General features: G+C 39.3%; 1 protein-coding gene across 4 annotated transcripts in view; it reads right to left on the bottom strand.

Moving 5' to 3' along the window:
* Positions 1-1,671: 1,671 nt before the first annotated feature.
* far1 (fatty acyl CoA reductase 1) overlaps positions 1,672-20,600 on the bottom strand; it is a 40,189-nt gene continuing 21,260 nt past the window's right edge. The window contains exons 5-13 of one of the 4 annotated variants that reach the window (XM_047390875.1): positions 16,531-16,710; positions 14,183-14,360; positions 13,545-13,589; positions 12,264-12,391; positions 12,113-12,171; positions 8,689-8,860; positions 6,246-6,375; positions 5,218-5,345; positions 1,672-3,696 (exon numbers count right to left, since the gene is read on the bottom strand). In XM_047390875.1, the coding sequence (XP_047246831.1) occupies positions 3,537-3,696; positions 5,218-5,345; positions 6,246-6,375; positions 8,689-8,860; positions 12,113-12,171; positions 12,264-12,391; positions 13,545-13,589; positions 14,183-14,360; positions 16,531-16,710 (1,180 nt within the window). In that variant the 3' untranslated portion in view covers positions 1,672-3,536. Of the gene's footprint in view, positions 3,697-5,217; positions 5,346-6,245; positions 6,376-8,688; positions 8,861-9,308; positions 9,481-12,112; positions 12,175-12,263; positions 12,392-13,544; positions 13,590-14,182; positions 14,361-16,530; positions 16,711-20,600 lie in introns of all 4 variants that reach the window. The other 3 variants (XM_047390852.1, XM_047390861.1, XM_047390868.1) reach the window with 3 other exon arrangements.

Genomic DNA, 20,600 nt, shown 5'->3' with positions numbered 1-20,600 from the left:
AAGAAACTTCTGTACGAATAGGCTGTTCCCAGAGTGCTGTATCAAGGCACCTCAGTGGGAAGTCTGTGGGAAGGAAAAAGTGTGGCAGAAAACGCTGCACAACGAGAAGAGGTGACCGGACCCTGAGGAAGATTGTGGAGAAGGGCCGATTCCAGACCTCGGGGGACCTGCGGAAGCAGTGGACTGAGTCTGGAGTAGAAACATCCAGAGCCACCGTGCACAGGCGTGTGCAGGAAATGGGCTACAGGTGCCTCATTCCCCAGGTCAAGCCACTTTTGAACCAAAAACAGCGGCAGAAGCGCCTGACCTGGGCTACAGAGAAGCAGCACTGGACTGTTGCTCAGTGGTCCAAAGTACTTTTTTCAGATGAAAGCAAATTCTGCATGTCATTCGGAAATCAAGGTGCCAGAGTCTGGAGGAAGACTGGGGAGAAGGAAATGCCAAAATGCCAGAAGTCCAGTGTCAAGTACCCACAGTCAGTGATGGTCTGGGGTGCCGTGTCAGCTGCTGGTGTTGGTCCAGTGTGTTTTATCAAGGGCAGGGTCAATGCAGCTAGCTATCAGGAGATTTTGGAGCATTTCATGCTTCCATCTGCTGAAAAGCTTTATGGAGATGAAGATTTCATTTTTCAGCACGGCCTGGCGCCTGCTCACAGTGCCAGAACCACTGGTAAATGGTTTACTGACCATGGTATCACTGTGCTCAATTGGCCTGCCAACTCTCCTGACCTGAACCCCATAGAGAATCTGTGGGATATTGTGAAGAGAACGTTGAGAGACTCAAGACCCAACACTCTGGATGAGCTAAAGGCCGCTATCGAAGCATCCTGGGCCTCCATAAGACCTCAGCAGTGCCACAGGCTGATTGCCTCCATGCCACGCCGCATTGAAGCAGTCATTTCTGCAAAAGGATTCCCGACCAAGTATTGAGTGCATAACTGTACATGATTATTTGAAGGTTGACGTTTTTTGTATTAAAGACACTTTTCTTTTATTGGTCGGATGAAATATGCTAATTTTGTGAGATAGGAATTTTGGGTTTTTATGAGCTGTATGCCAAAATCATCCGTATTAAGACAATAAAAGACCTGAAATATTTCAGTTAGTGTGCAATGAATCTAAAATATATGAATGTTAAATTTTCATCATGACATTATGGAAAATAATGAACTTTATCACAATATGCTAATATTTTGAGAAGGACCTGTAAGTCTTAATGGAGCTGTTCAATACGTCATGTTAATCTGGCTTTCAGATACAGTGCTGAAAGTGAAGGACTGTTATGCACCACAGGAAACAGGTCAACTGGTAAGATTGAGATTAATGGTTCATTTAGTCCACACAGGGTCAATTAAACACATTATTTTGTTAACTAAAGGGTACCAACCAGCATAGTCACAAATAAGTTTACATTAGAAATTTAGAGTGAGGTCAATAAATGCAAGAGATATGAAGTGTAACCTCAGCAACATATTTTACCAGAAAATGAAGCTTCTAGAATACTAGAATTTGGATTTAAATGTAATGAAAAAATAAGTCAAAAAAGAAATTCTGCAGCATAGAGAGGGAAAAGCAGAAATAAGTAGTGGAGATTACAAACCCTTTTACAAACAGAAGGAAACATGTGCATCAACAACACAGAGAGCAAGTTTAAATTAAAAGTGCCAAACTGTAGATTTCAACAGTTTTTATTATTTACATTAGCTGAAGCTGCTTTCGTAAACTAGTCACAATGACACGAGCAGAAAGCCGTTTATCTCTTCAAGTCTGCCTAAATAGACCTGTACACAAAAAGGATTAGAAAAACATATCCATTCTTTTTTTCACATTCGAATATCAACAAGAGTTCAGGCACGGAGCTTGGGGTTTACGTACATTTTCCTATGCTGTGAAAATCCCATTCCTTAAAGACGCTGGTACAATGACCGGGCAGACATGAAGGCATTCTTAAAAGACACTTTTAGAAGACACGTGCAAGCATAATTAAACATCCCCAACTCACAGTAGGTTAAATAAATAGGGAAGATAACAGAAGGTAAATATGAGAAAGTGCTTACAGTTTATAAACTTTTTATGTCATCAGAGGTTAAAGCCCAGAGAAATGAGAAAACCGAGTGGAAAAACTTTGAAAGATTAAAAAATTTTTTAAAAAAAAAGCACATTCTGCTTTTTTTTTTATCTAAGCTGCACAAATAAATGACCCAAAAATGTAACAGACTAACCCTACACCGACTCAGAAGACAGTTTAGTTAGCTCTACAGGGAGAGAACAAAAGCAATGACCCATATTTAAAAATGCGTTATAGGGCTTCACCCAGGATACAACTTGAAGCTGAAGGTATTTGATTTCCTGAAAAAAACAAGCCAAAAAGATGACAGTTTCTCCTCCCACCTCCACCTGAGCTGCCAGCACAAAGGAGATTTGGCAAAAGTAAAAGCTGCAACTTTAACAAACTTTGACAGAAAAAGATCATGAAGAAGACAGAAAAATAGCTTTAGTAAAATTTGCTGATGCAAGAAAAGTCAGTATAGGCACTCAGTAAAGCCATCGGAATTTGCATTGTGCTTAGTTGTGAAGAAACGGGACACTAAGGGCATACGGGATTACATACCCGTTGACAGCTTATTTTTGCCCTACAAGAACAGGAGGGGAAAAAAGGCAAGCGAGAACTTCTGGTGAGGCATGACTCAGCACAAACGCCTCCCCCAGAGTCTTAAACTTTTCTTTACAACGGTCTTAAAGGCGGCAGAAAATGCCTGCCCTCATCTGTGGTAGGGTGTTTTAAAGTAATGAGTTGGATACAATCCTGTCTCTGAACGAAACCTTCTAAAAAAACATTTGATGCTCCAACTTGAAATGATGCATGGGATCAAAGCTGTGTGGTTTAATCAAAGCCAAAACAAAGGCCTGGTTATATATTACGCAAGAACAGAGGAATTTATTTTACTCAAGGCTGCAAGAACAAGACAATGCATTTGTTTCTGACCAGGACATTTAACACTTTACAAGAACTCAAGTGCAGAACTCTTTGGAAGTCTTCATTGGTCCCTCCCACAGCAGAACACCCACCTTATATTTCAGACACCACTCTATAAAAAGCGGTTGCCCAGAATATGCTTTAAAGACATACTGCTAGAACAGAGTAAAGTACTTTTGTTCTTGCATCTCTATGAGATAATTACTTTCTCTTTTCTTGCAGAGTAAGTATTGGCCTTAGGAAATCAGACAGGACTAAAAAACAGCTAGAGGGCTTTGGAGCTGAGCATTATTCAATGCACAGCTTAGCAGAATGTACAGAAGGACTGAAGGGAAACAGAATGAAGTCTTCTTCATTATTAGCACAGTCGCTGCTGGTCTGGGATAAATCCTGTGTTTTATATAGTGATAGGATGAGGTTGGAGAGAAGTTGGATATTTAAGATCACTGCAGACTCCAGGCTTGTCCAGTAGCTCCCATTTCTTGCTCAGAGCTTCGGACCTCTCATTGTCTGCTGCCGCTGTTCTTCATCCTTCCAACTCGCTCCGCATCCTTGTTTCATTATCTCATGGTGGAAGAAGCTCTGAAGTACGAGAGGAACTTGAAACAGAGGCTCACCACAAAGTACCAGATGTTGCGGGCCATTTGGGAACGGGCGATGAAGATGCGCCAAATGAGAACCACCAGGACGGTGTTGAAGGTGTAGCGGATGTTCCTCAGCCTGAGGAACGAACACAGAAACATTAAACTTTAGCTAACCACACAACTACATCCCAATATTTTTTTTCCATCTTTCTCAATTACTATTATTCACGTTTCCTTAGAATCTGTCATTTCCTATTTTTATATGCAAATGATTAACATTGTTCAACCTGGTTGCTCCAATAGCAGATTCAGCAAAGCATGAGAAAAATAAAACATATAAAAATAATTTGTGGTTAACAGAATCAGGAAGCAGAGAGATCCCTTTACATCCCACCACAAAAGCATTCACACCTCTTGAACTTTTGACATTAAAACCAAAAAAATGAATATGTTACAGACCAACACAAAGTAGCACATAATTGTGAAGACGAAATAAATTTACAAAGTGTGGCATGCCCCTTCGTACTGATGCCATTAAATAAAAGCAGAGTTCACAGCACAGCTGTTTGATTTGCTTTAAACACAACCAACCAAACTCTGGTTAGTCTGAAAATGTGGGATCCTGTTGACCTCAAAGTGAACCCAGGAGGGGTTTGCTTACAGTGGAAAATGCAGACCATCGGTCCATCCAGTGAACCAAAGGGAGGAAGTGAGCCTGCTGCAATCATCCCATGTATGGAGCAACATGCTGGGTAGCTTCTTGTTAAAAAGCAATTAGGCTAGAAGAGTACAGTAAAAACCAACAAACATTGGAGTGCTGCTACATTGTAGTGTTCAGAGTGAAACGGCCAACTGAAAGACAGATTTTTTTCCCCCTTTCTGGTCAGTGGTTTTCACTTTCAAAAATTGCTGTGTGAAAGTACAACAAAACTAACATGGATGTGAACGTTTTTCGGCATCTCCCAGGCTAATTTAGCTTGCTGGACTATCCTGGTATAACAGTGTTTGAAATCAAGTGCAACCACATCAGGAAATAAGCAGCAAAATAACTAGGAAGCATCTATGAACATTGATTTTCAAGTCTTGACACATTTTCCACAACTGGATTTAGGTCTTGACTCTGTGTCCCAACTTTTGATTGGTAGAGTACTTTGCAAGAACAGAGAAACATTTTCTCCCTCCTAGGGCGGGAAGAACAACATGACCTCATTCTGTTTTTACAGACCTGGTTTGGGGGATCTTGTAGTTTTTTCTTGACATGATCTGGGCAGAATGTCTTTCTCGCATGACATCCAACAACGATTATATAAAAATGCTCCAATAGGAGGAACCTATGAGGACTTCCCAAGCGTTCTGTTGCCGTGTTCTTTGGAAGTATGGAGTGTCCTGGACAGAAATAACTCTGTTCTGGTTCTTGACACCACTAGACAAATAGCTCATTTCTCTGTTTTTGCAGTGTGTAGAGGGAATAACCCTGTTTTGAATCTCATCAGGTTTGACTTGAGAAGTTGTGATCCAGGAGGGAAAACCCCTTGTACTGATTCTGTATCGGTTTTCTGCAGGGTTATGCATTTTTTGAATAAATTAAGTTGGACACCGAAGAAGGCTATCTGTATCTGTACATGCAGGCAGATCCACCAACCTATAAACATCTTACTTGTTGAGGTGTTTGCGTGCAGCTGGCAGCCCTGACAGCTCCTCATTGAGGACGTATTTTTTCATGCCCATGCAATAATTTTCCATGTACTCCGCCCAGTGCAGCTGGCGCACATCAAAGTTAAACACCTAAAAGGGGAAAAAATATCATCAGTTCCACTCAACAGTCATAGATGTGAAATCAATATTTTGACTTCAGTAATTTCTCCATCACTTTGGGTAGTTTTAAAACAGAGTCTCTCTCAGAGAGCACAAATCCCAGTTTATATTCAGATCATTTTAAATTAAAAGTGAACTTTATCATCAGATAAAGTAATGTGAAAAACACACAACACCATTCCACAGCCCGAGTGTTTTTCTGAAATACTTGGACATATGGATATTTAACATAAATTTTGAACAGAGATTTAAGTAATATAACTAAACAAAAAAGTGAAAAAGGTGTTAAAATGCAGTGTCTGGTTAGGACTAAATAGGGCACCCCCACATTTATTCCCACTTAAAATGTCTAAAATCACAAAAGCTCATCACATCGAGCCACATGCTTAGAAGATTGTGTCTTAACATTAATAAAAGAAGGCTTGGCTTGTTTAAACCTCAGACATTTAGCTTGGTGCTCCTGAGTACTGAAGGTTAGACCCCGAAGATGCTAAAGATCTCCAAAAACCCTGAACTTTCAACATCAGACCTACAGCACACTCTTTCTACTATTGACATGAAAACGCATGCCTGTACAGCCAAAAATAGACGGCACAAGTCTAATTTTCATGGGAAATGTGCAACCAGGAAACCTCTAATGAAAACATAAGGTCAGTCTGAGTTTTGTAAAGAATGTAGAACAAGAGCAGAGCTTCAGGAATCATTTTATTTGAACAGATGAGTAAAAAACAAACATGCTTTACAGAAATGCAAATTCCTCCAGACAGTTATCTTGAGTCGTGTCTGTTAACTAAAACCAAACTGCAGTGAATGACTAAATGACTCTCTGCTGCAATCTAACAGAGGAACCACCCGATTGGTTAGGAATACCTTCTTATCCTCGGGGCTCATGTGAGACAGCAGCATGGCCACGTTGTCTGTGTTCCAAACCCATGAATGGCTTGTAAAATACTCCAGGACCACCATGGCTTTGTGCAGGCGAGTGATTGTCTTCATCATCCTGTGATAAACAATATGTAAGTGGAGGAGGGGACACAGGAAAGCAAAGAATTAGAAAGATAAATGTAGACAAGAGAGGGTTAAATAAGTTCATGGAGATGAGAAGGACTGTGTGTCTGGTTGTGGAGGGACAGAGGCTAAAGTCCCAGTTTAAAATATTTAACTATGAAATACCAGATAGATTAGACTACAATTTAATGTCTTGATAGACAATTTCACTGATGAAGTAATTTGTCAAGTAATTTCACATAGATGAAAGATAATTTGTTTTAGAAGATACAAGGAATCTCTGTGAGGAGAAAATATATACTCCTGGTAATCTCTCATCCAGAGTCCTTCAGCTCACCTCAAAGGTTTTCTATGGCGCTTCGGTCTGGGGACTGAGATGTGAATGGAAGAAGGGAAGCTTTGCGTGTGGAGAACCATTCAACTGTTGGTGCGTCCATATGTTTTAGATCCCCTTGTTTATCACAGTTCCAGTTGCTTCAAACGTTTTAATTATTGCTCTGACTGCAGATGTGGGCACATTCAGATAAAGAGCCATTTTCTTCAAGCCAGACTTCTAAAGATCAACATACATTTGCCTTAAATTGACAATGTTCTCTCATCTTTCCTTTTTTGGAGAGTGGCAAGCAGCAACAGGCCTCTACATTAAGTCATATATAGGAAGTCATTACTACATAAAATTTTCAAGACACTCTAAACGACCTAAAAAAAAAAAGCCAATAATATTAATTAAAATAATATTCTTTAACATTCACTTTAAAAATGGTTTTTATACATCTTTACCAGGAGTTCCATTAAGAGTGGAGGGGACTGCAAGTTATACAGTGCCATGAGTCTGTCAACATACAATATAATGGCAGATTTCAAAATTGCTGCTGTTCTGTAAAAATCTCAGCCCCTTCAAACGTAAAGCTTGATTTGTTTTTTTTTATTATTATTATTTCAAACAGGAAAAATGTGAAAACATTTGGAAATTTTATTTTAAAATGAAACAATATTAAAAATTAAAGGCAGATAAGTAGTTACGGTTTTTAAAAAAAAGTAAAAATTTTTTTTTTATTAAAAATGCTTGCCATAAAACCTATTATTTCCTCACAGACACAGAAGCAGTTTTCTGCCTTTTTCTTGATTCGTATCTCATGTCAATCTAAGCCAAAGATTAAATGTTTGTTACATTTATGTAAATGTATGTGTTTTTTAATATATAGGTTGCTTATTCTGCCTTTAAAAAAATAAAAGTGTGTCGAATAAAATAAGTGCTCGGAAGCTTTCATCGTACTGCAGGATTTCTTCCCTGTGGACAACAACCAAACAAACCACAAACGACCCACTGGATTTATTCTGCACTGACCAGGAGGACAGGTCGCATACCTTTAAATTTCAGTGATGAGATTAAGTTGATGCAGATTATTTTCTTTAAATAAAACAGAATTTGGTCCAAACCCAAGAAATCAGTAATACTCTATGCATTATTATCCTCCTGGTAAGTGAAGTAAATCCAGTTGACATACTTCATTCTGTGTTAATCAAGTGATCACAGTTCAAGCAATGACAATTTAGGTTGGAAGAATGTAAAAGTGTAGAAAAGAGCCATATTTAATGAAGGCTGCAGTCTGGAGAATCCAAGTCGTTCTAATTCAGCCAGTGTTGAATTAGTTTTAAAGTTGGGTTGGTCTATTTGTCACTGGAGTGCTGTCAGTTCAATCAGTTGAAATAATGAAGACTGACTAAAACAACTCGGATTCTTTCAGTGCATTTTGCCGATCAGATAGAAAGCATTAAACATGCATGAATGACCAGCAAACGGTGGAAAGGACAGCATTACTTCCCCCTAGTGATAGAGCAAATTAAATTCAAATCGCACTTCTGGAATTTATGTTGGCTGGTGCTGAAAGCTAAACTCATTTCAGACAGCAAGACAAACTTTAGATTGAAGCAATCAATTTGCATGTTCTGACATGACCGTGGAGGGGTCCGACTGGGCACTACCTTCTGAATTAGTCAAGCATTATTTGATTTTGTAAGCCGACTGGGTGAGAGAAATGCGAGATGAGGGCTGTAATGTTTACAGAATAGTTTATTTGAATTAAGAAGGCTTGCATAGAAACCAAATCATCTTGTCAGACAAAGTTCAGATCACATCTGTAGATCAAGTGAAGGAAAAAAAAAAAACTTTTTGACATAGACCTGATTGCCCCCCCCCCTTTCCCAGTTAGAAAAGTCAGGGAGCAATGTGAAGAGAACCTGTGGCAAAGTGGGGGGTTGATTGGCAGCAGGAAGAGGGGGATTGGGGCAGATGTAATCTTACCGGGGCTTGTGGCCCATCAGTGTGAGATAGCCGTCAAAGAGCAGGGCCGGCAGCGTGTGGCTGACTGTTGTCCAGTATTGATTAGTAAAGGGGTTGGACCGCAGATTGACATTGGGCCTTCTGAAGGCCTGCTCTAAGGGATTGTTCTTGAAGGTCATGTTTATACAGTTCTCTGTAAGGGAGAGATACACACATGACTGGACATGGAGGACACAGAGGATGAGATGAAGAAGGTACATTTCCTCCTCTTAGAAATAAAACTTGATCTGGTTCCAGAGCAATTGGGCAAACTTAATGCCATCTCTGCCCATTTATGAGACTGAGGTGAGCAAATATTTTGAATATTGAAATGAAAAACTTCAGCGGCAAAACGTTAAGACTGCAGAACCCATTATTACCCTCTTCTGTTCACGAGAGCCATGGGTTATACATTCTTTGACGCAAACTGAACTTCACACAAGCAATAATAAAACATCAACACTGCAGCTACAATGTTAGGCAGCTACACTAGGAAAAAAGAAACAGAATGAAGCAGCAAAGGTGTGTGTACATGAAGGAACTACGGCCATTAGAAAAGCACAGCTACGGCACACCCGAGCAGGCGGCGATGATGAGGTTACCTGGGCTCTCGTCCAATCAGCCTGAGGTACAGATCGTAAAGGAAGGCCGGAGCCTTGTGGCTCACGGTAATCCAGTACTGATTGATTAGGTGATTGGATGTGAGATTAACATTGGGCCGTCGGAAGGCCTGCTCAAGGGGGTTCCTCTTGAATGTGGATATTACATGGTACTCTAAGAAGAGAAGGTTATTCAACATAAAAGGATCAATGACCAGTTTTATGGTGTGTCATACATTCTGGCCTCAGCCCTCTACTGAATGAAAAAGTCAAGACTTGATTTGAATTTATTACTCTACTACTAAAATATTCATTTCTAAAGCACAATCCTTCACAAAAACATCCAAAATGATTTTAGTTTTTTAAACTACACAAACTCATTTTCCTTCCTCCAACTGCCTACAGTGCCTTGGAAAAGTATTCATACCCTTTGAACATTTCCACATTACAACCACAGAGTTTATTAGAATAATTGTGGTGTGCATTGGTATTCAGCCACTGTACTCCAATGCCCCTAAATACAATTCAGTGCAACCATTTGCATTCAGAAGTCAGCCTCATAAGTGCAGAGATTCAACCTGTGTGTGATTTAACCTCAGTATAAGTACAAATACTCTGTGAATGCCTCCTAGACCTGTTAAAGAACATCACTAAACACCGTGAAGACCAAGGAACACAGCAGGCGTTAGGTTATAAATATACATCCAAAGCTTTAAACATTTCACAGGTCACTGTTTAATCCACAACGTGAAGATGAAAAAAGGATGGCATAACCGCAAACCTACCAAGACATGACCACCCACTTAAACTAGCAAGCCAGGAAAGCAGAGCCTTAATCAGAAGAAGCCAAAAGGTCCATGGTAACCCTGGAGGAGCTGCGGAGATCCACAGCTCAGGTTGGAGAATCCGTTATTAGTCAAGCACACCACAAATAAAGACTTTATGGAAGACTGGCAAGAAGAAATCCATTGGTGAAATAATAAGCAATGAGAAGTCCGGTTTGCAGTTTGTCAAATGCCATGTAGACACAGCAGACATGTGGAAGAAGGTTCTCCAGTCAGAGGTAATCAAAAGTTAACTTTATAGCCAACATGATAAACCCTCTGTGTGACAAAAAGACACGACACACCAGCATGGTGGTGGCAGCATCATGCTGTGGACAGCAGCCCTCTACATACAGCCAGAGCTACAATGGGATGGACTGAATTTCAATAAAATTATAAAATGTGCAAGTTCAACAGGTATGAATACTTTTGTGAAGCTCTTTTAATTATCATTAAATGTTTTCAGTTTTAGTTGCTTATTAAAACTGCAGCTGTCAAAGAAAAGATTAAAATGCTAACTTTCCGTTTGACATGTTTTTCCAAATGCTCAGTTTGGTCACAGTTAAAAAAAATAGCAAGGCTTAAATCAGACTCCCACAATTTCTCTGCATTATGTGTTGCTAGACAGAAATACATTTGCTTTTCCCTCGCAGCAAACGTTTTTCAGTTTTAAAAAAATATTTACTCGGTAGTCAGATGTCTTACATGAACAGGTTTGATCAGTGGCGAGGAGACAACACTTTCGGCTCCATTTACTGTCAACATCCAGTTTGTAAATCACCGTTCATATTATTTTTCAGATATTTCAAGACAGAACTGACAGAAATTGAAGTACTTTAGAGAGCTTTGTGAAATAAACTCGGACTGTAGAAGATTCAATCTAAAGACAACAGTCAGCTTAATTAGTTTTAAAATGTGATTTCATTGCATTGCTATCCGTCTCTCCGAGTCTTCATACTGATGTGTTATGCAATAAATATGAAGCTGGAATTTACCTTCAGCAGATGAAGGCACTTGGATGATCTTCGGATTTTACAGTATTTCACAGAAGACGAATGCGACTCGTTTAAAAAGCCAATAGAATTACAATCAATCAGTCAGCAGCATTCTTAGTAAAAGTAGTTAAATGTACTGAATGCAACAGACCAGGTAAAAGAACCCGTGGATGTGAACACAGAAGTAAGGGAAGCTGCCGCAGAATTTTACTGTGTTATATTTTTTTTCCCTTTCCATGTCGGGCACAACGTGGCCATTAACCATTTGATCTGAGCATTCATGAGTAATGAATAGAAAATGTGTGCATCACTTACAAGTCGATTTGTGAAGTCAAGAATCAGAATCAAATTATGTTACACTTAAAAATTCAGAAACTGAAGTCTACATAAAACAAATCTCCCCTAAATTCTGGGCCTTTTGTAATAGTTTAATAACAAAAATTTAACTTTGTTTCTCAGTTTTTTATGATGCAAAACTTGGCACCGGTAGCAGATGCCAGACATTTGACTCTGCTCTCAAAAGGATATTTTTGCTATTGCTTATGACATGTCAAACTGTCAGCCTCAGTAATTATAGGAATAATTTCTAGGAAACGTCATATTTTCATCCAGATCTGCAAGTTTATATTTATGAGGGAAGAAAACGATTGCTGAATCTCAACGTGCATTTAATTTAGTTTGTATTCGTCACTCGACTTCAAGAGCTTAAAGCTTAAACACTTAAAACTAAAACTATATAAGCATATTTTAAACAGATGGGAAGTGGTTGTGGATGCGTAAAAATAACATGCACCTTTTGTGCAAAAACACATAAGCTCACAATCAAATCTAGTAATGGATGAACAAAAGCTTCTAGTTTACGTGTGGCAGGCAGTGGATCAGATTACAGTCAGGGTTTGCTGTTAGAGGCCACATTTAACCACAGCTTAAAGCTTTCATTGTTCAAAGCTTTCCCATGGGCTGAATTAAAGATAAAGACATATCATACCGACTTCGCCCCAGTGAAATGGGTTGATCCCGCCAGTTGTGCAGTTGTACACCATGAGGCTTCTAGGAGTAAAAGGGAGTAACTAATTTATTCCAATTCCTCTAAAATACAATTTGATCAGAATATACAATCAAAATGGATGATTTTAAACCTGTTGACTCTTTGTGATCCAGAGAACCAAGCTGCTGCTAGAGTTGCATTAATGACCACATCTACTGGGACCAAGTCAGCCACGGCATCATTGGATGCTCTCATCGTACGCAGGATGCCTTTTCCAGCCTAAAACAAGTAGATGAAATGCTCTTACAGCACAATAAAAAGCTTTCATTGAAAGATTCCTATGAAAATCAATGCTTTGAAGAATTGTGCTGTGATTTGTCGTGTGAGAAGGAGGAAGTCAGGCTCACACACATTCCTCCCAAAACGCTGAACACTATCCGGGGATTTAAAAGCCCTCTTTGTCAAGCCCAGTCTGCCCTCATTTCACCAGAGTGAAGAATGACCACAGTAGTTGGTCAAAGTACTACAGTTCTGGCACACTTCCATTTTCTCCAAAGAACTGCATTACTGGAATGCTTTAGAAAGAAAGTCATGCAGCAGCTACATAAAACATTGTGTCAGTGAATGGAAGCAGCTAAAAGTCTCGGTTTTCTACAGAAAATATGTGTTTTTTACTGCACTAAAGTAACATAGCTGACAAATTCAACTCCAATGACAATATCTCACTCCATTCAAACTCTGTAAGTCCTTTAGCTTTCTCATGTTATTTGGCTCTAAAATGTCCCTTCAAGCTAATGTTACACATGTGGAGATGGGACGGGAAGTCAAAATGCTGAAACACCATCAGTCATTTGGCTCAAAAACTACAATAAAAAAAAAAGAAATAAAAAGTGAATGTCTACAGCTCATTATCGCAGATAGACAAGTAAGTATATATGATTGTAGGAGTATTTACTTCATTTGTTAAACAATCAATGAACATCAGCAGATTTTTTGTACTGAAAGAGGAAATGTAACAAAAAACAAAAATCAATGCAATCTATCCTGGTGTAACATTTTTTTGGTTGGTGAGTTTTTCACCTAAACATTTTCAGTTCTCACACAATTTCCAGCATAAAGGATCTTTGAGAACACAAAGAGTTCTCACTCCAACGTTTTTGTTGCCAATAAGGATTCACACAATGACTTCCAACTGTAAATGACTTCCAACTTTATATATGTTTCATACTCAAAGACTTTTAGGTTTTCAGGCTCTAAAATATGACAATTTTTCCCTGCAAGACTCAACCTAATTACACAGTTGTATGTCAACATTACATCATGCTTTAATCCAACTGAAGAGTGAACAAAAACCTAATGCAGCTACGCTACGAGCTTTATACATTTTATTCATTCCTCATTCTTTAATGAGTGCATTAATCTCATTACTTACTGCAATGAATATTCCACTGGGTCCATTGAAGTTGTCAATCCAGCCCTGAAACAACAGAAGTTGAAAAAAAAATGTATAGAATTAGAACTGAGATAAGTAACTATTTGTTTTTCCCTGACTAATTTACAATAGAAATGATGAAGAGATCATCTTTTTTCAAAGAAAAACTATTTCTTATAGGGAAAAGATTTCTAGCAGTGCAGTAGTTCTGGTCTACAAGCTGGATACATCCCCTTTAAAAAGATATCTGGAAACTGCTGCAGTGACAAATTCTTAAACATTTTGCTCGAGTTGTTAAGCAATGTTTTCTTTTTTTAACCAGTCATTTGTCACATTTAAACAAAGCTCTGAGGAACAGCCAGGCCAGAACTGATACTATTGCCGTCCTTATTTGCAGGTGGAAGAAAACGATACAACTTTTAAGCAGCTACCTAAAACACGTTTTGTTTTCAGCATTTACTTCTTCTTTGCCACAATTTCGTGCCGTGGCTAACTGGTGCTCGTCCTCCACTTTAACATATTATAGAATGCTTCTTTTTAGGCTCAATCTACTACAGGCTGAAAAGTTTTCAAACTGTATTCAAAATAAAAAAATAAAAAAAAACATAAAAGCAGCATAAATGTTTTGAATGACTAACAGGGAACGGCTCTTTCCAGCTGGCTCCAACAATGGACGGCCTGACGATGGCGATGTTGAGGTCTCCAGCCTCCTGCAGCACCAGATACTCAGCCAAAGCTTTGGTGTAGGTGTAAGTGTTGGGACGCTCTCCAATAAGCTTGGGGGTCAGCGTTGCTACCAAATCGTCATCCATCCAGCTGAAGGCAGAGAAACAAGGTTTACTTGTGATGTATTGAATTTTACTTTCACAGTTTCACCGGTTAAACCTTTCTGCTGGAGACGTGGAGATGTTGGTTTCTAAATTCAACACATTGCTGTAATTTTCTTTGGTTGGTCTTTTATTAACTTCACTTCATTGCCTGAAACAGACAGTGATATTAACACTTTTTGCAGCTCAGAGGTTTTAGAACTCTTGGGTTAACATGCTGCCTTGGTCCTCAACGTACAATGACTTAAATAGATGCAAACACACCCTAAAACATGATTATAGTTTACATACAGAAGATTAATTATGAATAATAATCTATAATCCCTCGTTCTTGCCAAAATTTCAACAGCTGTATTGTTGTGTTGTGTTCTGCTTCTGTCTTCTAATACATCAACGTGTAAAAAAGGACATCTGGCAAAGTCAGGTTCTCTGAGTTAAGGTGTCTGCTCAAATTCTACACACAACTTTAAGCCAATTACCCCTAAGAAGCTAATCAACTATTCAGCTATTCAGACAAGAATCAAACATTTGTACAAGTTTTAAACAAGCAACAAAAAGAAGCTTAAACAAACAGTAAAGGAAGAGAAGTACGTCCAATTATTGTTTTGTCACAAACATAAATCTCACCATTAATGTTTTACCAAATGACATTAATTAAAAAGAACTAAAGAATTTAAAACGTATGTTTTTAATGATTGATTTATAGTTATTCAGATAACTGTAGGTTCATAAATCAACTGAATCCCTATTTATATTCCAGATGGATTTTAAGCACAAATAGAAGACATACAGGTGATACTAGTGTGAAAAATAAGGAGTAAACACAGTCAGTCAGTCATTTTCTACCGCTTATTCCATAGTGGGTCGCGGGGGAGCTGGTGCCTATCTCCAGCAGTCTATGGGCGGGAGGCGGGGTTCACCCTGGACAGGTCGCCAGTCCATCGCAGGGCAACACACAAACAACCAAGCACACACTCATTCATACACCTAAGGGCAAGTTAGAGTGACCAATTAACATAACAGGCATGTCTTTGGACTGTGGGAGGAAGCTGGAGTACCCGGTGAGAACCCACGCATGCACGGGGAGAACATGCAAACTCCATGCAGAAAGACCCCAGGCCGGGAATCGAACCCAGGACCTTCTTGCTGCAAGGCAACAGTGCTACCGTGCAGCCCGGAATGAACACATTTTGCATAAATTTCTTTGAACTCTCGAACCCAGTATACACTTTGATGATTTGAATGTTTGAAAACTGCCTTGCTTTATACAGCCCTAACCGTTTAAATCTGGTATTTAAAAGCTCACTTTTAGTAAGATTAAATATCACCTTCACAGGGACTGAGTGACCTCACAGAAGCACAAGCCAATATTACTCAATGAAATGCATTTATTGTCCCATTTGTGCTCATTAATGTTTAAAGGTTCACCATGATTTTCCAGACCAGGAGAGCCAGTGGTCCAAATAGGCTGCAGGAATTTATTTTTTGTTTAATATTTTGAAATTAAAAGATTATCTTTAAAGTACTTGTGTGACTCAAATACAGGCATGAAAACGTGCATGTCCAAAATCAACAGTCAAACCTGATGTCAAACCAAAATGACCTTTAATGACAAAGAAAGCCAGTTGGACAGGCTCTTAAAGCAAATATTGTTATTGTTCAACAGATTTCTGCAACTAGCTTGAATAACTGATATGTAAGTCATCAGTTGTGCTTTTTTCTGAGTTTGCTTTGCGCTTTGAGTTATAAGCTACTGTAAATATGCAAACAAAGCCACTTTGCACCACTCTGAAAATACACTGGCACACTACACCTGAACCAAAAGTGGAACAAGGATGGAAAAAAGACATTTGATATAATTCTGTTGAGATTCAGCATATTCGCAAGTGCATACCATCCTAAAGCAACTCAGCTGAGTCAAAGGTTTACTCTTTTTGCCATTACGTCTCTCTATATCATTGATTTAATTTCAAAGTATCACTGATATATCCGAAAGTCAGGGGGTAATACTGTCAACAGTGCTACAAAGCAGCAGCTTACAGTACAACAACAATAAATCTGACCTGTTTACTGCATCATGGACTCTAACCTTTGCACAGTACCTTACGTGTTGCTTAAATCTGCATAATTGTGCCTAAACCTACAATTTAGACACTTACTCCAGAGTATCAATAAGTTTGCGGTAGTTTACAGGAGGAGGGTACACGACTTCCTCAATGACCTCTCTGTCACAGTGGGCGTAGGCTGTGGAGACGTGAATAAAGACCTCCAGGTGCTTCATCCTGTGGGCCAGTGCCAGCATCTTCTGTGTGGCCAGGACATTCAGCTGCATTGCATCTCTAAGACAACAAAAACAACAGTGAGAAAAGTGAGCTCAGTGGTTTAAATAAGCTGAACGAATACTATGTATGAGACTAGAATTTAACATAAGCAGAGATTCATGCATTTCTATTCAGGGAAGATTGACGAAAAACAGAAATCATGAAAAGTCTGTTAAACGAGAAATAGATCAACTTTAGAGAAGCACAAAGAAATCAGCTGACTGGAGATCAGATTAGACTGGTTTTCTTGTTGACTCAATCTTTTCCGAATACAGGTCCTTCTCAAAATATTAGCATATTGTGATAAAGTTCATTATTTTCCATTATGTCATGATGAAAATGTAACATTCATATATTTTAGATTCATTGCACACTAACTGAAATATTTCAGGTCTTTTATTGTCTTAATACGGATGATTTTGGCATACAGCTCATGAAAACCCAAAATTCCTATCTCACAAAATTAGCATATTTCATCCGACCGAAAAAAGAAAAGTGTTTTTAATACAAAAAACGTCAACCTTCAAATAATCATGTACAGTTATGCACTCAATACTTGGTCGGGAATCCTTTTGCAGAAATGACTGCTTCAATGTGGCGTGGCATGGAGGCAATCAGCCTGTGGCACTGCTGAGGTCTTATGGAGGCCCAGGATGCTTCGATAGCGGCCTTTAGCTCATCCAGAGTGTTGGGTCTTGAGTCTCTCAACATTCTCTTCACAATATCCCACAGATTCTCTATGGGGTTCAGGTCAGGAGAGTTGGCAGGCCAATTGAGCACAGTGATACCATGGTCAGTAAACCATTTACCAGTGGTTTTGGCACTGTGAGCAGGTGCCAGGTCGTGCTGAAAAATGAAATCTTCATCTCCATAAAGCTTTTCAGCAGATGGAAGCATGAAGTGCTCCAAAATCTCCTGATAGCTAGCTGCATTGACCCTGCCCTTGATAAAACACAGTGGACCAACACCAGCAGCTGACACGGCACCCCAGACCATCACTGACTGTGGGTACTTGACACTGGACTTCTGGCATTTTGGCATTTCCTTCTCCCCAGTCTTCCTCCAGACTCTGGCACCTTGATTTCCGAATGACATGCAGAATTTGCTTTCATCCGAAAAAAGTACTTTGGACCACTGAGCAACAGTCCAGTGCTGCTTCTCTGTAGCCCAGGTCTGGCACTTCTGCCGCTGTTTCTGGTTCAAAAGTGGCTTGTCCTGGGGAATGCGGCACCTGTAGCCCATTTCCTGCACACACCTGTGCACGGTGGCTCTGGATGTTTCTACTCCAGACTCAGTCCACTGCTTCCGCAGGTCCCCCAAGGTCTGGAATCGGCCCTTCTCCACAATCTTCCTCAGGGTCCGGTCACCTCTTCTCGTTGTGCAGCGTTTTCTGCCACACTTTTTTCCTTCCCACAGACTTCCCACTGAGGTGCCTTGATACAGCACTCTGGGAACAGCCTATTCGTTCAGAAATTTATTTCTGTGTCTTACCCTCTTGCTTGAGGGTGTCAATAGTGGCCTTCTGGACAGCAGTCAGGTCGGCAGTCTTACCCATGATTGGGGTTTTGAGTGATGAACCAGGCTGGGAGTTTTAAAGGCCTCAGGAATCTTTTGCAGGTGTTTAGAGTTAACTCGTTGATTCAGATGATTAGGTTCATAGCTCGTTTAGAGACCCTTTTAATGATATGCTAATTTTGTGAGATAAGAATTTTGGGTTTTCATGAGCTGTATGCCAAAATCATCCGTATTAAGACAATAAAAGACCTGAAATATTTCAGTTAGTGTGCAATGAATCTAAAATATATGAATGTTAAATTTTCATCATGACATTATGGAAAATAATGAACTTTATCACAATATGCTAATATTTTGAGAAGGACCTGTAGTGAGTTCAACATACCCAAGAACAATCAGGACATGCTAAGTAAGAACAACCAACAACTTTCGCTGTGGAAATCTCTACAAAATGAACAAGATTCAAAGTTAGCCATTTTCAGTATCTGAAGGTCTAAAAAATTAAGTCAGAGGAAGTAAAAGATTTAAGAATTGTATCAGCTACCCTTTTACCATTTCTCGATTTAGGTGACAATGTGCATGTATGTCCACCAAACAGATTTAGTGTCTGATTACAGTGTACCACTCCACTTTAAGCTTTATCACAGGTTGTAGCTGCCTCACTCATCATTATGATTTGTATGCCAAAGCTGAGCGGCTTGTGGAGGTTTAGTTACTAGATAACACGATTCATCGAGCCTTTAGCCTGTCTCCACGTCATCTATGCCCTCTGCTAAAAAGAACCAACAGACATTTTGCACTGCATTGTTGAGGCACTTGTATCATCAGGTCACACAAAATGATTTCCTTTAACTAGGGGGCAGAACTGAATGATGTGACATGTCTTTGGTTCATTCAGGCTACGAAAGAGAGCAAAGCTTAAAGCAGCTAACAGGAAGGGTGAACAGTACAGTAAAGTTGCCTTGCTCCTGATTTATCCTTGAGAACAGTTAACCTCAATGTAATGGAACATGCTGGATTTGGAAATGCCGGCAGCCTTACAAACATCTCAGAATTGAGGTAATGAGCTACATCATGGGTGCCCAAAGTGTGGCCCGCGGGCCATTAGCAGCCCTCAGAATAATTCTGTGTGGCTCATGATGCCAATTACAGAATTGTCCAAATTAGGCCCATCAGCACAGACAGTTAATGAAGACGGACACTTAAAAAAAAAAAATAGGGTGAGGATTGCACTGATGTGAGGCATTTCTAAAAAGATAAAAACAGAAAATGTTGGGTAAAACTATTTTTTTTTGTCATTTACTTTTGTTGAGAATTAAAATTATGTACTTTCATGCTATTAGTTTAGTTTGCATGTGGGAACATTAAACTGAGATTTAACATGAGTGAGCCTTGAGGAGGAATCACAGCAGGAGTCAGGATAGAACAAGGGTGAAACAGAGGTTAGGAAGTTCTCAACAACTGCAAGCAGTAAATGCCGGCTGTATGGATAATAAAGCAATAAATGTCGACTTTTGGGCATGGTATAGATACCACAAGGGAGCTTGGCTGATTTACAGCACCAGACTGCATAAGGGGGAGGCACATTCAGTAAGCTTTGAAGTCGAGGGTATAAGATGGGCTGGCATTTGTAATGAGGTAGACATCTGGGTAAAGACAGCCATGCTTTGCTGAAACCTGTGATCTCTCCGTAAGGCCTTACGTAATTTTCTTTCTTTGTGTTATTCTGCATGTATTCATTTTGCATTGGAAATCATTGGACTTATTATCTTCCAAATTAAACTTGTGTTAATCTTAATTTCCTGCTCTTCATCTGTTCTTTCTCACGACATCCGGACTGGGTGAGGTTGAGGCCGCAAGGATATCAGTGATAGCATTATTTTACCTCAACACTTTCCTTTTCATTCAATAGAAAAACCTTTTTTTTAATACTTTGAATGCTGGCATCTTCCTATATTTTGTATTATCGTTTCAGTTTTTAAGAGAGAAATCTGAAACGGACAAAGTCTGTATCAGCAGGTCAAAGCTTTTAAACAATCGGAAATCTACCACAAAAATGTGATTGTTGCACCTCTAACATGTTGGAGTCTCGCCTTATTGAGCACTGCTGTTTGATAAAAACGTGAATGTTTTTTCTATATTACTTAAAAAGAAAATAGGTTATGATAAGTTGTTTGGTTAAAATGGCAAAACATTGCATATTTAGATATCAATTTCCCATTTTAACCCAACAGGGGGTCAAAAATTAAAACAGTACTCCACAGTTCTAACGAAGGACTGACTAATATCAGCTTTTTAGGACCACCAACTGAAGGAAATGTCTCTAAATCAGCCTATTCTTATACAGGTCCTTCTCAAAAAATTAGCATATTGTGATAAAGTTCATTATTTTC

Source organism: Girardinichthys multiradiatus, chromosome 2, assembly GCF_021462225.1.
Source record: "Girardinichthys multiradiatus isolate DD_20200921_A chromosome 2, DD_fGirMul_XY1, whole genome shotgun sequence".
NCBI classification, from domain to species: Eukaryota; Metazoa; Chordata; class Actinopteri; order Cyprinodontiformes; family Goodeidae; genus Girardinichthys; species Girardinichthys multiradiatus.
Note: the sequence above shows the minus strand (reverse complement) of the source record. Positions and strands in the feature narration are given on the sequence as shown.